The sequence below is a fragment of the Dermacentor albipictus genome, chromosome 6 (assembly GCF_038994185.2).
Source record: "Dermacentor albipictus isolate Rhodes 1998 colony chromosome 6, USDA_Dalb.pri_finalv2, whole genome shotgun sequence".
In the NCBI taxonomy this organism is placed as follows: domain Eukaryota; kingdom Metazoa; phylum Arthropoda; class Arachnida; order Ixodida; family Ixodidae; genus Dermacentor; species Dermacentor albipictus.
The window spans coordinates 58,632,656-58,650,200 of record NC_091826.1 but is presented as its reverse complement, the minus strand read 5'-3'; the positions used below and the strand labels follow the sequence as shown (position 1 = coordinate 58,650,200).

The 17,545-nt window shown below is 41.0% G+C and overlaps 1 protein-coding gene across 6 annotated transcripts in view; it reads right to left on the bottom strand.

Moving 5' to 3' along the window:
- CaMKI (Calcium/calmodulin-dependent protein kinase I) overlaps positions 1-17,545 on the bottom strand; it is an 88,295-nt gene that overhangs the window by 44,811 nt on the left and 25,939 nt on the right. For all 6 annotated transcript variants that reach the window (XR_010562597.1, XM_065424484.1, XM_065424482.1 and 3 more), the window contains exons 3-4: positions 8,496-8,570; positions 3,175-3,313 (exon numbers count right to left, since the gene is read on the bottom strand). Coding sequence is in view for 5 of the 6 variants with exons in the window: in XM_065424484.1 (XP_065280556.1) it covers positions 3,175-3,313; positions 8,496-8,570 (214 nt within the window). In the remaining variant the exon portion in view is untranslated. The remainder of the gene's footprint in view (positions 1-3,174; positions 3,314-8,495; positions 8,571-17,545) is intronic.

Genomic DNA, 17,545 nt, shown 5'->3' with positions numbered 1-17,545 from the left:
TACTGTCAAAATTCTTTTAGCCTGCTTTGGCAAGCTTGCTCGAAGATATACAGTACAAAGTACAACAGTACAAAGTACAAAGCGCGCCGCAAAGTACAAACAGTACAAAGTGTGCCGCATGCATCTATCAGCAGTGGCAGCACCGCTGTGGAGCAGTATTCTCAGTCGGTTGCTTACTGAGATTCGATCGCTTTTGCGAAATTTTGCATAACTCAGGCCCGGATGCAGAGCAACAGCACTTCATGCATGCAGCAGCATTTCTACAGTGCACGCTGTCACCCGTAGGCGCCGACGCGTCCAGTGCCGAGTGTGAAAGTGATCGTATCTCATATACCCGAAGGCAATCGATTGAGATTACGGACCTTTCACACAAATCTACGTCCGGCACCAAATCCGCATGCAATGCCTTCAGGTGGCACCAAAACCAGCGTTCTTGAAGCAAGGCATTCGTATTGCCGGATGATCGCTCAATCCCGGCGCGATGCGTAGCACTCCATGCTGCGACTGCCATCTCAAGTGCCATAAACAATTACATGTCCGTGGGATGTGGATTTCCTTGTTTTTTGCTGTAATTTTCTCACAAAGACACACATTAACCCTTTGACGGTTTTTGCCGTACATGTACGGCGGCCGTTTTCTGTCCCGCAAGGTCTTCGCCGTACGGGTACGGTTTCGACCCTCCGTTTGAAATTTCGCGCCATAATGACGATGCACGCTTACTGGGAGGTGCTGCCACCTCTTAGGTCTTACAAGAAGCGTTTGAAATTTGTGCTACCTTCTTGGGGAGATAAACAGAACTGACTTCAAGGTTCAGCGCGTCGCGCAGACTGCGGCCACACCCCTTTTGTGCTTTCGGTTTCGCCGCGTGATCGCAACGGAGGCGCGTGAAACGTCATTTTTCTCTTTGTCGGCACTCTCTTGCAAATGCTGTGGAAGTTGATTTCTATCTTGATTGGCACGGCTCTTAGCTCGTTTATCACCGCCGCTCATGAGGTATTCTCGCTCTCTGCGGCTGCGCGGAGACTCGTGTTTCAAGGAGTACCACACTCTAAAATACTATTGAACATATTGCAGTTCTGAGTGATGCCGACACCAAAATACTGTTCCATAATTTTTTTTACTATTTATTCCCGACTTTATACATCTTGTACATTCAATATCCGCAATAAAATAATTTGACCACCCGGGAAGGTTTTCTTCAAAATAATTCGACCCTCAAAGGGTTAAGCACTGCATTAGATGTGCAAAAATCATCGTCACATGCCGGTAGCAACATGCATGCCGCTTCGAACGGGCAATCATCAAACAAGATGGTGGCCATGACGTGTTTTCAGCGCACGCGATCGCTTCCTGCACTTGATTGGGTTTGTAAACGAAAATGGCGGAACCCACGCAAGTGTAATATGGTAGTGTTTTACGCAGTTTTAGTGCAAAGCAATCATATTTCAGCCCATTTTGGAACCTGCTAGCCTTGTGCGAGTAGGTAATATGTACATGGGGTTACATTCCAGCAAATATAGTTGATGCAGTACTGTAGTACAGCGACATCTCGTCGTCGGGAGGTACGAAATGCACCAAATCCTATGGCCGTTCGCCGGGGATACAAAAATAATTCGTTGTTGTGACAATTTCGTTGCCGCGGGATTTCGTTATCAGGCGTTTTGACTGTACTACCACACATAGCAGCACAACCTTCAACTGCACGAAGGTGGCATTTAAAGGTAAGAACACTCTCACCCAAGATTGAGCCACCCTATATCACAAAATCTGGCAATCTGGTAAGATAGCTGTGGATAAGCCTATTGTTACATTGTCACAAAAGCAAGTGACTCTACCTGATATGAATAAATGCCCTTTTTTTTGCTTGCATCTTAACCATACTTTGTTTTGTAACAATTATGGCATAGTTCTGTATGCACATACTTGCGCGTGTGTAAACAAAGGCTAGTAAATAGCCAGGATGTTGTTGTGTCACTATAATCTTCTTGCATTCCTTTCATTGCACCTTCCCTTGTGGTAGTACAATTATAGTGTACGTCGCAAACAAGCTACTGAGTACTAAAGCAATACTGTGGCTGATTAGCTGATTCATAGAAACAGGCTAAAAATGCTGCATCTTTTGCAAGAGAAAGCATCATTTTGATCAAGACAAACAATTCAGCCTACTTAGTACAGTATCAACATGTTTCAGAATGAGCATACTGTGTGTCAAATACATGAACCTTACATGACTGCAACGCACACGTTGGTTGCACCAAAGGAATTAGATCATGGCACACTGCTTCAAACCTGGAAGCCACAGCATAAGTACAAAAAAAGGCAGGTCAAAAGGCAAAGGCAAAACATCGAAAGCGACAGCAAGGTTTGTATTTATGTTAAAGCCCTTCAGGGGCTTTTTCCAAAATATGTAGGGGCAATATAGCACAATGCAGCCCATAGAACTGCTGCTAAGCATCAAGAACAGAAAATTTCAGTAAGCACGTTATCGCAAAGGCAAGTTGAATGTTGAGTGCAAATCTTACATCAGCCAATTTCTGTGATGCAATGGCGCTGAGACATGCTAAGAATTCATCCTGTGACATATCACCATGTCATTTGAGGATTCCCTAGTAAAGTAACAAAGTTACCAAACTAGAAAGTCAATAGAACAGTAAAGTCAGTAAATGTGAACAGATTCATACGCACAGAGAAACATTAACAGCGATGAAGGACTTTGTCAATTTTCTTTACTATGTTCAAGTTCCTGTGTGCACTGAATGATGTAAAGGGCTACAACTCCATGTAGACACTGACCATGATGTGCATATGGGTATTTATGTAAGGTGCTCGTTGGTTCCTGCTTCTTGCTCCTAAATGCAAAACCAAACTACAGCACACATTAATTTTTGCTAGTTCATGTGCAGTGCTACAGTCACTGTTCAACTATTCAGACATTGTCTGCTGTTGAAAAACAGCTGTTTCCATACATGACTGTCTTTATATTAACACGGAGAGTACCACTCAGTGGGGTGGCCACTTGACTCAGCCAAAGCCGTCAAGCCCTCTTGTGAAGCCAACACCCAGTGTCCAACTTAGTGGAGCAAACCGAGCCAGACGGCTCTGCAAGGTTTGAGCAAACGCTGCCAGTAACACAGCACCAAATACGCACAGACACAACGTGCAAAAGGAAAGTACCTTCAGGTCTCTATGGACAACCCCTTGTGAATGCATGTAGTCTACAGCTTCAAGAATCTGCCGTATCAAGTCGCTGGCGTCCTTCTCTGTGTAGCTCCCCTTCTCGACAATGCGGTCAAAAAGCTCGCCCCCTGTAACACTGCAAGGAGAATTAGAGAATTAGTACCTTTTAAACATCATCATCAGCAGCAGCCTATTTTATGTTCACTGCAGGACGAAGACCTGCAATCGCCAGTCGTCCCTGTGCTGTGCCAACCGATTCTAGCTTGAACTTGCGAGTTTCCTAATTTCGTCACCCCACCTAGTTTTCTGCTGTCCTTGAGTGCGCTTCCCTTCTCTTGGCACCCATTCTGTGACTGCAATGGTCCACAGGTTATCTAACCTATGCATTACATGGCCTGCCCAGCTCCATTTTTTTATCTTAATGTCAATTAGAACATAGACTATTCACGTTCGCTCTCTGATCCACACCTCTCTCTTCCCATCTCTTAGCCTTACGCCTAACATCCTTCGTTCCATCGCTCTTTGCACGGTCCTTAAAGGGACCCTGAAACGATTTTGACGATTTACTACAAACGTACTGAGTCGTTAGAGTAGGTCCTTCTGATCATTAATTGACGCATGTAAGTGCTCTGCGTAAAACGCGTAATTTATTATAAGATTCTAAAAATGTACATCGCTGCCGATCGCAGCACACTGCTTGGTGGAATTTCCAGTCACCTCTACCCATATGACGTAAATCACCCAATTGACATCATGTGGGCGAGCTATCTGATTGGCTGCCCAGGGTGCGTCATCGATAATTTTTCCACCTTTATGATGAGCAAATGATGTTCGTAATAGTTGCAATGTTAGTTCATTTGTTTCTATAAAAAGAAAGTAACAGAAAGAAAATGCACAAGAACAATCACTACACTTAAGCACTTCCAGCACACAGCAAGTGTCGTCTGCTTGTGTTACAACGTGCTCCATTTTGACGAGAGCTCTGCCGTCAGAGTTGGTCTCAAGTCTTTTCGTAAGCACTATGATTCCACTTTGTTGCGTTGTGGACTGCAAACATTGCGACTGGCAATATGTCAAGCTGCGACATTGTGTCCCTCTGCAAGGCAGCAGATGAGCGGACTGGCTGCAGCGCATCGAACTGCCGCTATCCGATCGGTGCGAGGACTTGCGCGTTTGTGGCCGTTCCATTACACCGGAAGATTATGAACGCAATAGCATTTCGCGATTACGGTATTGGGGTAAACGCAAGCGCAAGGGGACAGGGCCTGGCCATGTTCCCTTGCGTGTCGTTTCACAGGATGAGCGGAAGCGCAAACGTGAATGGTCTGCACAGTGCAGCCACCTGGTGGCACAGAGCTCCACCACACACAGTAGCAGTAACAAAATGCATTCTTCTTTGCTGCTGGCATAAATTTTTTGCAGTAGTGTAATCGTTAACATGTTTTGTAAACATTTAAAATGTTTTACACTTGGTTAGAGCAATATCAGCTCTTTGTTTGGCTAGTTAAGCTCTGCGCCAATGGGTGGCAGGACCGTAGAGACCGATCAGGCAGCTCACGTACGTCCACACTACAGTTTCTTCATCAGCTCTTGAGTTCATGCCTCTACCGTTCTGTCGAAACGCCCAGCTAGCCTGTGGTTACCGGAATACCAGACACATTCAGCGCTGCGACAGAATGCTTGCAGCGCATGCTGCTTCGATAGCTCTCGCTTGGAGTCGACTGCCAAGCAGGCAAAGAGTTTGGAGAGGCTTCGCGGGCTCACTCCTAGAGAACCGGAAGTTGACGACACGACGCGCCATCATGATGCAGAGCCAGTGAAGGCGAAGCTTGGCCCTGATCACTCAGCGAACGAGTTGGAGAAAAAATGCATGACTATGGAGGAGGGTAACTAGTAATCGTCCGTAGCTACTCTAAATATGAGACGTTTCACACAAATTGTGGTGCAAATGATTAACTTTAGCTGTACCCTCACGTCTACAAAATTTGTCCGAACCGTTTCAGGGGCCCTTTAACTTGTTCTCGAGCTTTTTTGTCAACCTCCAAGTTTCTGCCCCACATGTTAGCACTGGTAGAATGCATGGTCCGTACATCTTTCTTTTCAATGATAAAGGTAAGCTTCCAGTCGGAATTTGGCGATGACTGCCATATGCCCACCAGCCCATTTTTATTGTGTAAATTTCCTTCTCATGATCAGGGTCTCCAGTGAGTAATTGACCTAGATAAGCGTACTTCTTCACAGACTCTAGAGGCTGACTGGCAATTCTGAACACTTGTTCCCTTGCCAGGCTATGGAGCATTATCTTTGTATTCTGCATATTAATCTTCAACCCCACTCTTACACTTTCTCTGCTAAGGTTTTCAAGCATTCGTTCCAATTTGTCCCCAGTGATGCTGAACAGGACAATGTCATCTGCAAACTGAAGGTTGCCGAGACATTTGCCGTTGATTTTCACTCTTAAGGCTTCCCAGTTTAATAGCTTGAATACTTCTTCCAAGCACACAGTAGATAGCATTGAAGAGATTGTGTCTCCTTGCCTGAACCCTTTCTTCATAAGTATCTTTCTACTTTTCATGTGGAGAATCAAGGTAGCTGCAGAATCTTTGTACATATTTCCCACGATATTCACGTATGCCTCCTGTACTCCTTGATAATGTAATGTCTCTATGACTGCTGGTATTTCTACTGAATCAAATGCCTTTTCATAATTTATAAAAGCCACATAGAGAGGTTGACTGTACTCTGCAGACTTCCCCATTACCTGATTGATGACATGGATGTGATCCACTTTAGAGTATTCCTTCCTGAAGCCTGCCTGCTCTCTTGGTTGACTGAAGTCAAGTATTGGCCTTACTCTATTGAAGTTATCTTGGTAAATATTTTATACAATACTGAAAGTAAGCTAATGGGCCTATAATTTTTCAACTCTTTAACGTCTCCCTCTTTGTGGATCAGTAGAATGTTGGCATTCTTTGTGTTCTCTGGAACCCTTAAAGTCGTGAGACATTTTGTATAAAGGGCCGTAAGCTTTTCAAGCATGATATATCCTCCATCTCTGATTAAATTGACTGTTAATCCATCTCCACTTGACGCTTTTCCCCAGTTCACATCTTGCAAGGCCCATCTGTCATAGTCCAATTTTTATACAAGACCTTTCCCTCCCCTACTTCCCCCAAAAAGGAAGCATCAGAAATTAATTGCAAATTGTTACAAGGATTCAGCTGAGTGTCCTAACAGGTCGCTTCCTTAAGCAAGCCTGGACAAACTTTTTATATTAAATTACATTATGTCTGAGGAAAGCTTCTCCTTGTAAAATAAGTATTTAAAACAAATGAAGAAGCAAAGGTTCACAGCATGATTATGCAGTAGCAAAAGTACGACATGAGACAGGGATACACTAACTTCCAACTAAGGTTTACCGTGAAAACATGGTGATTTATCTAAGTTATCAGAAAGTAGTGCAGCAAGGAGGCCAGATTAAAGAGAAATTGGCTACATACAAGTATGTTAGCGCTCATCACAGTCTGACGCCATTCTGTTGTTAGTACTTTGCTCTGTTACACCAATGCAACATAATAAAATACCAACACGCCAAAACTGCCCCCAACTGAAGTCAATGAAGAGCCAAGTTACGGGTAGGTCAAGCAATAGAAGTCTGTGCCTCATTTTTGCTGCTCAACCTCAGTCTGTCACACAAGTGAAGTATATGAACCCATTAACCACATTTAAGCTTAATCTCAAATAATGTCAAACGCAGTCATGCTAGGCAACAGAGAAAAGTAAATATTGAGTATAGATGCAGTTAACTAGATAAACAAAATATGTATGGTCAGGTTCTTGTATAACATCTTGAAATTGCAATACACAGTAACTAAGGCCCAGCTTAAGTGTTGCTAGCACAACTGTATAACTAGAACACAAACCTTTGCGTGCGATCAAGGTGAAGTGGTTTGCAACATCAGATCTCTACATGCCAGTGGCAGCCACTTCTATGCTATCTAAAAGCCAAGTCACCATTCCCAGCAGTGGGAGTTTCGCCTGCTGACGTCAGCTCTGATAACTACTTTAAACCAGTGGCAGCAGTGTATTTAAAACTGACACAATGACACCGCTCAAACATTAGTGTCAATCAAGTTGGTCAGCATCTTTGCTGACTTCTAGGTGGCTTATTAGTGTCAATCAAGTTGGTCAGCATCTTTGCTGACTTCTAGGTGGCTTTTTATTTGTCGGAGGAAGCGCATTTATAATCGATGCAGTGCAAACAATGTTGTTTATACCATGCACCCAAACACCCTTTCCTTGTCAAGACGAGAGATGGAAAGGGTGCTCACAGATTGCTCCCCAAATGCATTAACCAAATCTATTTCAATTATTTCTCTTGTAGTTTATTCCTAAGCTTCTTTAACAACACAACATCATTAAAGTGCTTCCCTGTTGTTAAAAAAAAGAACGATGAAAAAGACTATACAAGAAAAATTATCTTGACTGACAGACTTGGTGAGCAACATGTGAGCACCCCTTTTACCTTTCTTTTTGACCAAAAAGAAAGGTGTTTTAGCGCAGGGTGCAAACTGCATTGTTTATAGTGTATTGACTATAGACATGTGCCTTCTGAAAAATAAAAAGCAACTTGGAAGTCAGTGTTGTGTATCTACTATGTTTGTCCCTCGTTTCACACAGTGTTATTAGATGATCTTGAGTAATCAACCGGCCTGAATTTCCACTCCAGTAAGCCTGCAATATTATTTTCATTTCCAGCTTTTCTGCTATGCAGAGGACAGTTAATTACAGCAAAATGATTACAGCTGCCTGTTTACTCGAAACATTTAAACTTGCTTAGGAATCGTCAGAAAATTTCCAGTAATCATAACTACTTTGAGGAAGTGTGGAGCAAACCATGGATGGCACAGTAAGAGCACTTTGGGCAACATAAGTCCTTTAGGCAGAGTGACAAATGAATATTACAAAAGTACATTAACTGGAAGGAATTTTTTAACTAGTACCTATGAAAGGAGCTAACAGATGCACTTGAGCAAACAAAAACGTAAAAAAACACAAGGAAAAACATATTGCATTAAAAGCTGCATGAACCTAAACACATAATCTGAACACGGTATTTCAGTGTTCATTAGCTCAAGCCACAAATCAGGAAAATATATGAATAAGATATCTAACAAGCTTATACTGTTCACTAAACGAAGGAACAAAATGAAAGTCACAGCAAGTCAATCATTAGTACATTATTTAATTTTGTACAGTGATTCAGTGCTCATGCAAGAATATCAATACCTGAATGACTGAAAATAATTAACACTTACAGTTCCATAACGAGGTAGACTTTGTTTTTGTCCTCATATGTTTCCAGAAGCTGTACTATATTTGGATGCTTCAACCTGTAAGAACAAAGGCGCACCGTTGAGGTAACAATTAACCCATCTCCCTGCAGCAAGAGCTGCATGTCATAACTGTAGCACTCTCTTTCAGAAACATGATATAACATGCAAAAGTTATAAGGGCACAATGTAAGGACTATGGAGAATTAGCAAAAGCTATTTTGATGAAAGTGATCCCCAACAAAAAAACCTCACGAGCCATTCCACTCTGTGAAAGTTAATGACCAGCGAAGCTGTGCAGCAAACAACAAAGGCGTAACAAAGAATTTTGAACAACGATACATACTAACAAATTTATTGTCTTGATTGGTGGTCATCGTGATGAAAGGTACACATGCACATTATTTATACATTCATGTTCATTCATGTTATACATTTATTATATGCATTCCTGTTTTCATTTCGCGATGTATTGAGGCAAATAATTTGAGACCGAAATCACCGCACCGAATGGCAGTGGACCAGTGCTGTCAGCACCTTCGCAGGATGGGCAGAACGCTGGCATGAACAGATCAACATTTGGGATCCACTCATACAGCAAACTAAAATGTTAGTGGAGCTCCGTATACCTCCTGGTTCTAACCAGCAAACAGTAGAGAACATTCTTAGAGTAATAAGTTTGGCAAATTGGTTTAAGCTAAAAAGAAAGTAAGAAGAAATTATGTGGATCCCATGCTCAGTAGGAATGGATACAGGCAAAGCTTTCTGTGCAATTCGTGCTGATTGATGATTATTAACGGTGATATTTATGACGAATGTTCAGGTTCTTAAGCGCTTAGTGCTATACGAGAGTGGTGAGTTGATGTTACACATAATTTTGCATACACCGCTTGTGTATCTATGTAGTACACAGAACACACAGCGAGACGTATTTGCCTGAGGCGTTCTTGTGTGCCACTGTCCACACCCAGCAGGACAATTAGCACTGTCATTACCTCACACAGTGCCCCGCATCGTGGCAAAAGTGTTTACCTTTTTAAAATTAAATTATGGGGCTTTATGTGCCACATGGGGCTTTATGTGCACGTGGTAATGGGGGGCTCTGGATTAATTTTGACCACCTGGTATTCTTAAACGTGCTCCTAAATCTAAGCCATGGGCGATTTTGCATTTCGCTCCTGCTGAAATGCGGCTGCTGCAGTCGGGATCAAATCCACAACCTCGAACAACACCATAGGCACAACGCTACCATGGCAGGTACAGAAGTGTTGATTTGTTGGGCGGCCACTTCTGTAGTGTCGTCTGCTCCGAAACTCCGGAAAAACCGGAACTGAACCATAACTTTTCGTCCATCTTGAAATTGAACTTAAACCAGAACCTAATAGAGGAACTGCTCCGAACCGGTTCAACAAATGGTTCAGAAGGCCTTAAGGGTGCACTGGTAAGGCATGTGAGAGGATAACAATGGAACAAGGCTCAAGGCTTCGCTTAGTCGATCACAAACAATACCATGACTGAGTATCTCAACTTGAATTCCCTCAACTCAGTTCTGACACTTCTTACGCTGTTTTATGCTGTAAATTTTTGTGGAACCAAGGTTTTTCTTTATGCTAGGAGAAATGCAGGCCCTTCATGCATGCTTGCATGTCTTACTACAGCCAAGGGACTAGAACAATTCTTTTCAAGTTCCTGTTCTATTTTAATACCTTAAGGTCCTAGAAAATCCATCTGCCAGATCTGAACGATTCTTGGTACTCCATGACATTTTCACACAGCACCTGTATTAGGTAAATTTAATGAATAATGCTTTATTCTTTCAAGAGCTACACTGGGCCTTTATGGCAGCAAAAGCCAATGCAGGTCCTTAAACATATGTTAAATTTTGGAATGTCCTTAAAGAAAATTCTTACAAGCAACAGTCACACCTAACTTTAAGGAGGCACACTTAGCCTTTTCATGGCAAAATGAGTATTTTAGTGGTAATTAATTTGCGTCTCGCTCATGTGCTTTTACCATTCCCGTGTCTATAGCACAGACACACAGACAGGTAACAGGGAAGGATTTTCGTGTTTCTTTACGAGGCGCATGCAGCACTAATAAATTTATTTAATACAGATTACAATGGTATAATTTATAATGAACGCAGGCATTAAGAGGAAACTTTAGCTCGGGGGCTCCTGCATAGGAAATACATGCAAATGCATGGGAAAGGAGAAATCATTTTTCTCAGCAACCACTGCACCAAATTTGACGAGACTTGTCGCATTAAAAAGAAAAAAAATATCTAGTGACTGTTTCTTGCTAATTTTCTATTTACGTTGCCAATTTTTGAATAAAAATTGGCAAATACCACAAATATTAAGAAAACAAGAATATAAAGTGTACAACCCTGACTTGGTAAGGAAAAACGATATCCCAATTCTGTAAATAGCACCTAATAGTAAACCTAACAAGGATAAAATCTATATATTATTTAAATGGCTCTCAAATAAACCACTAATATCTGAATAGAACTTTAATAACTCCATGTAAACAATGTAGCAAATTCCCGTACGATATAAATTGATAAATTGTCCACTTTGGATGTTCTAACAGGTGCAGTTTACAGAACGGCGATATCTGTTCTTGGTGCAGAGATACGAATTTGTAAATTTGTGCTTCTATTTTTTTTCAAACTTGCCAATTTTTCAAAATTCCTTTTAAGAAATTCAGACTAAATCAGAATTTCCCTTCCAACATTCACTAGAACTGAACACTCTCTCGAAAATGCAGCAAGTTTCATTAAAACTGGGCCAGTGTTTATCTCAGAAAGGCATTTCTGAATTTACACATATTTGAACAGATGGCATCAGAGTTGGGCCTGAGCTAAAGCTTCCTCTTAAAAGCCAAATCATTCAGAATTTGTTTCAATAAAGATATAAACACTCAACATTACTGATCTCCTGAAATGATAGTGAATTTTCTGCATTGCAATCTTCTTACGTGCTTTGCTTGGTGATACCTAAGCAAACAGGTCCACTTAGCTGGCCTATCATAAGATGAACCCGCCACTGATTCCAAGTGAGGCTGACCCAACCTTTATCGTTCACCTCATCTCGTTTACGGAGGAATATACATTGTTTCGTCATTTTGTTTTTGCTCTCACTGACTTTGCAATTTGTAACAAAATTCTGCATAAAGGATCTCGTTTCATCAAAATATATAATTTGTTTTTTACTTTCCTAAGTCTGCTGCAACGTTGCACACTGTTTTAGTGACTGTAAATAGTGTCAACATTGTCAACGGAAAGAAAAAAGGCAGCAGGAATAATTCTGCGATATATTTCGCCGAAACGGATGCAAAAGAAACATCATATGTCTTTGAGAACTAGCAAGCCCTTCTATAATACACAAAAGCCCAGTCTACATCTTAAAGGGACACTAAAGTGAAAAATGATTTCTTCTGCATGAGTAAATTACCGTTCTACAAGGCCAAAAACACCACTCTTACAACGATAAGACGTTTGGTAAGCCAGAAAAAGTGCAAGAACGAAATACGGGTGGCGACGCCTACTTAAGTTCCCGCACCTGGGGGCTGTGACGTCTTGGATTTTGATGGCATCTTCTAGGGCCTACTAAATATATGTAGCGGTACAGATTGACTACATTGTCTTCTAAAGAAACCAAATATTAAACATGGCAAGTTTCAGGAACCTTTATACAGCCAACGCGGCCCAAATGCGAAAACATAATTTGGAATCCCTGACATCACGCTGACGTACCGGCGCTTGCGTTTCGGCGCGAAATTCAAATATTGATACTTAAACCTTCATTTTCTCATCTAATAATCAAACTATTGTTTTGAAATGACTGCCTGCAGTGTTCTCAAACAACGCTTTATTAGTCTAAGCTGATTTGTTGTTTCGCTTTAGTGTCCCTTTAAAGAACACCTGCATTCATTTTCTTGTAGCATTTTAAAATCTATAGTATATGCAACATAATGTTATCATCATTTATAGTATTCTTTTCTAAAAGTTACATGTGAAAATCAGATTCCAGGAGCAAATACTTGGAACGATAAAGAATAATTTGGCTGCATGTGTAGCAGTGCCTGTGTGCCCATTATTTGAAAGTTTGAAAGTTTATTTAACATAATGTATTGTAATGTATTGTAATCTATTTAACATAATGTAGTGTATTAAGTTTGGCTATGAATCCATCAATAGCATTAAAACAGGCAAGACACTACAGTGTCGTCAACTGGCAAGACCCTTAATAGCAAAATAGCATTTAATAAGTAAAACAGTATGCTCTTGCTTTATTTCAAAATTAAAGTATTCCTGTACTTTTGGAAGCACAGGGAGCTAATGGGATAATGCTTTACACGGCTGATTGGCTGCAGTTGAAATTGAGCTAGGCACAAGAAATCTATAAAGTGTTGAAACTGCTGAAAGGGTTCTTTTCAGTTTTGCTTGCCGTCATGTGCGACACGGCAATGCTTCATGCGACGATGACGGTAAAAGAGCGTTCATCTCTCAGAAATAGTACGAACGTACCGTACAGCACCTTGAATTAAAATTTATCCCGTTTGTCCCCAACTGCTGCTGTGTCTGGCAGAAGCGTTTCTTTGCCTTTTTACGTCACTCTTTCCCACTCCGATGCTTCCCCTTTGTATGAGAGCTGCCACGAGTGAACAGTGGTAAAGTTACTTACCCATATCGTGACTGCACTACTTATACTACTCAACCTCCACCATTTTGGCTACCTTCCCTCTGGACTGTCGCATGCTACTACAAAAGTAAGCACCGAAGCTTCTGCAATACTTTTGCAGAGGGCACATGGATAATTGTAGCAGTCTAGAGGATATTGTGGTGACACTCAGGGAGCTCCTGAGGCCATTTTGGCAATCCGGTGGAAAGGTCCAAAGGAGTCTCTCACGTTGCCTTCACTCTATCACGTTCCTGCCATGTATATACACACTCTGAACCACCCTCCAATGCAAAATCCAGACAACAGCAGCAGCAGCAGCAGCAGTAGAAAAGTCGAAGAAAGACACGAAGAAAGCTTCGCTTTAAAAGATGTCTTTGCACATTTTTGTTCTTAAATATCCTCCCACCACTCTACCCCCAACTCCAAGTGTAATGCAGCACAACCACATTTCATGTAAATGATCATAATCATTAAGATAAATAGAATTCATAGACTACTTCATTTTCATTTCAAAGGGCTAGAGGGCTACATCAATTTCGAAAAATGTTTTTTTTTTTTTATTGTTGCAGTGTTTTGATTAATCCGTACTCAAACAACTAATGGTCTCATTGACTCACGCAACGTGCAATAGTACATTCCTCATTTTTATCTTTGAAAAAAAAAATGCTCACAAATATCTTCCCTCATATTCCTTTTTCTTATTAATCAACATCGTGAAAGCAGAAGCCTAATTCTATCCTGTGCGACATGATATACAGTTTTGTGCAAATTGGCCCCACACACCTAAGCCACAGATAATGAATGTTGTTCCATATCTTCTGCTGATCCTAATCGTATTCCATAACCCTTACTCTTACAATTCTTCGTGCATATCCACATCAATGTTAATTCCAGATGGATTTGTTTTTCCATCTCAGACTGCATAGAGAAACAACCCAGTGACAACAATGTCCTATGGATATCCTTGGGATGTGTCGAATACATCCTGCAAACGTCCCTCACATGACCATTTGGCCACACTTTCCATGTCCTGCGGACATCCCTTGCATGTCCGTAAAGGGACACTAAACTAAAAAATGACTTCTTCTGCATCAGTAAATTACCTTTCTACAACACCAAAAACACATTTCTTACAGCGATGACGTTTGGTAAGCCAGAAAAAGCGCAAGACCGAAATACAGGTGGCGACGTCTATTTAAGTTCCCGCACCTGGTGGCTGTGACGTCATGGATTTTTATGGCATATTCTAGGGCCTACTCATTATATATAGCGACTACATTGTGTTCTAAGGGAACCAAATATTAAACATGGCAAGTTTTGGGAACCTTTACTCAGCCAATGCGGCCCAAATACGAGAATATGCTTTGGAATCCCTGACGTCACGCTGACGTATCGGCACTGGGGTTTTGGCGCGAAATTAAAATACTGATACTTGAACCTTTATTTTTTCATCTAAGATTCAAACTATTTTTTTAACATGACTGCCAGCAAGGTTCTGAAACAATGCTTCATTAGTCTAAACTGATTTGTTGTTTCGCTTTAGTGTCCCTTTAAGCGGAGACTCTCCTCGAAGCAACTTTTTTTATTACTTGTATAAAGGTTTCAAAATTCAGTCAAGTACAGAGTTTTCTATGCAGATTTCAAATATGGCACTACTTTTTGTGTAGCTGCTATAGTTTTAGAGTTATGTGATGCACAATGCCAAAATACAGTCATTCTATGGGCACTTCTTTATGTAATGAATTTTCACAAAAAGCATCATGCTGTAGCTTGTTTAGCTCTTTGTAGATCGCAAGGTGCCGACATCTAGCCAAATAGTGTGTCCAATTACTGAAACTATGCAAAAAAAAAATTGGGACATTTGAACTAATTTTTTTTCTCAATTCTCTGAAATGTAACCATGTACTTTTGCAACTTACTGCTTGGAGATATTGCAATTTCAAGTAGATATTAGCACTGTACATATCTTGAAGAGTATGTATGCCAAATTTGTCTTCAATACTATAAGGCCATTGTAAGTGTACAAGGTTATTTTCATGTGACTGTGATAAAAATTAGCTAGGTGTCCTAATTCATTTTTTATAGTTCCAGTAATCATACACGCTGTCTAAATAGATATCAGCAGTTTAAGGTCTACAAAGAGCTGAATAAGCTACAGCACAAAGCATTTTGCAAACATTTATTACACAGTACAGTGCCTGCAAGGACTTAAGAACTGTAGCAGCTACGCAGAAATTAATTACATATTTGAAATCTACTTGAAATGCTATATAAGTGGGTGCATTTTCAAATCTTTAGTACACATATTAAAATGTTTTCTTGAGGAGCGTCTCCCCTTAAGAACAGATACATTGCATGCACACATTAGTATAGGCATGCACATACATGTGCGGCAGTGCAGCATGCTCCTCACAAGGTCTACCGTCATGCGCAAGCGCCTTATTGCACTAATTGAAGTTTTCAAAATAAATTGCATCAGAAAATTTGTGAATTGCAACGTTCAAACGAACTTCAGACATGATAGCTTTTGACCGTAATTTAAACACTCTAGAAAACGTAATTCTGTTACGAGGAGACTCAAGATAAAGCCTCAGTTAGAGAACAAATATTCACGTGATTGTCAAAAAAGGTCCACGTGGGATAACCTCGGGGCATTCATGGCAGGATATCCGAAATATATCCATGTGCAATATCCCTGGGACACCCGTAATAGGATACCCTAAACTGGACATCCAGTGGATGTTCCATTTGTATCCGAAATGGTGCATGGACGTTGGGACATGATTCGGATGTATAGATGGAGTGTTTTCACTGGGGTACTAGTGCTTGACAAAACCCCACCTTGCTAGCACAGAACAACACTGAAATAAACACTCACCAAATAAAATAAAATATGAATTGTGACATTTCGATGACCATACGGGTCTCTTGTTCACAATGTCTATTAGTCACTGCTGTGCTTACGGCTGTGTAACAAAGGACCTGTATGGACCCCAGAAATGTCATAGTCAGTATTCTATTTGATTTGTTGAGTGTAATTTTACTTCAATTAATTAGTGCACAGGGCTGTTATATGCTCTCGACATCTGATGCTGTATTTCAAGGAATTCTGTACACCTGCTTCTAATGACTTATCACCTTATCCCGTGGCACAAAAACAGCTGCTTCTCTATAAAGTACAACTCAACAATTGCTGCTTTCTGCTCTCTAGGGTCTGATATGTAATATCATTTAAGTGTTTTGTATTACTGCAAGAAATCTGTAGAAACTGCAAGGAATCGGTCAGCTCTACCGCTTTTGCAAGAAGGAGCAGCTGCGCGTCTTGAACAGTTTAAAATAAAACACAGTTTCTTGGCAACCATTAGCTTAAAAGTAACGAAACACTAGGAGAATTTCAATGTCTTCATAACCCTGATATCAATGATCGTCTACACCACGAAGAGTGCTGCTGCAAGATAGTCAGAAATATGAAAGAAGAAACTGAATATGTTTAACTGAACCGCACATCTACAGGTCTACAGCACACCTACAGGAAGCTCTTTGTAAAACCAGGCAGCTGCTAGCTGCTTCCTTTTTGTTTTCCAGGCAATCACAGGGGCAGCCATGAAATGCTTCATTAAAGAATGGGTTCAAGAATAAGTTTAGACACCTCAATGGCATTTATTAAAAGCCTGAAAAGGGTGTACAGAAAGAGAGTGGTAAAATGAAGCAATGCTGCTATGAATAAGAAAGCTCATCAGCTAATAATGAGAAATGTCGGAATCTACTGCTGAGCCTGCTTCCATAGAACTCTGAGGTCTAGTATAGCTATGTTGAGGTGTGGCAACATCGAGAAATCGTAGGAAACAAAAGCAAAAGTCATACATAAGAGTATGTGAGCATTGTGTGAGCACAGAAACATGACACACAGTTCAAGTGCAATTTATTTCCAGCATAAATATATACCGGGCAAAGACATGCTCAGTGGGCAAAAAGCCTTGTAGTGAGGCATAAAAATATGAGCTGACCATCACATTTGGCAAGAAGCACTGCACCTGTGTATAAAATGCAGCTGTATTACAAGCAGATACAACCTAGGCCACGCTTAAAGATTAGGAACAACTTTCCAAATAATGCAAGCACCTTTCATGCCTATGGCACTCTTCTACACAGGCCCACTCTGCTTTACCTCGTTCCGCACCATGCCCATTATGCATCGGATGGCTTGAAACGCCGATTCTGGGACCTTCCGTGCTGCTCACGGACACACTGCGCTATCCGACGTGAAGGAGGAGAACTATTTTTTGTTCTAAGCAGTTTGCTTTTTTTCCCACGGACAGTGATTTTTGAACAAATTCCGAAGTTTCA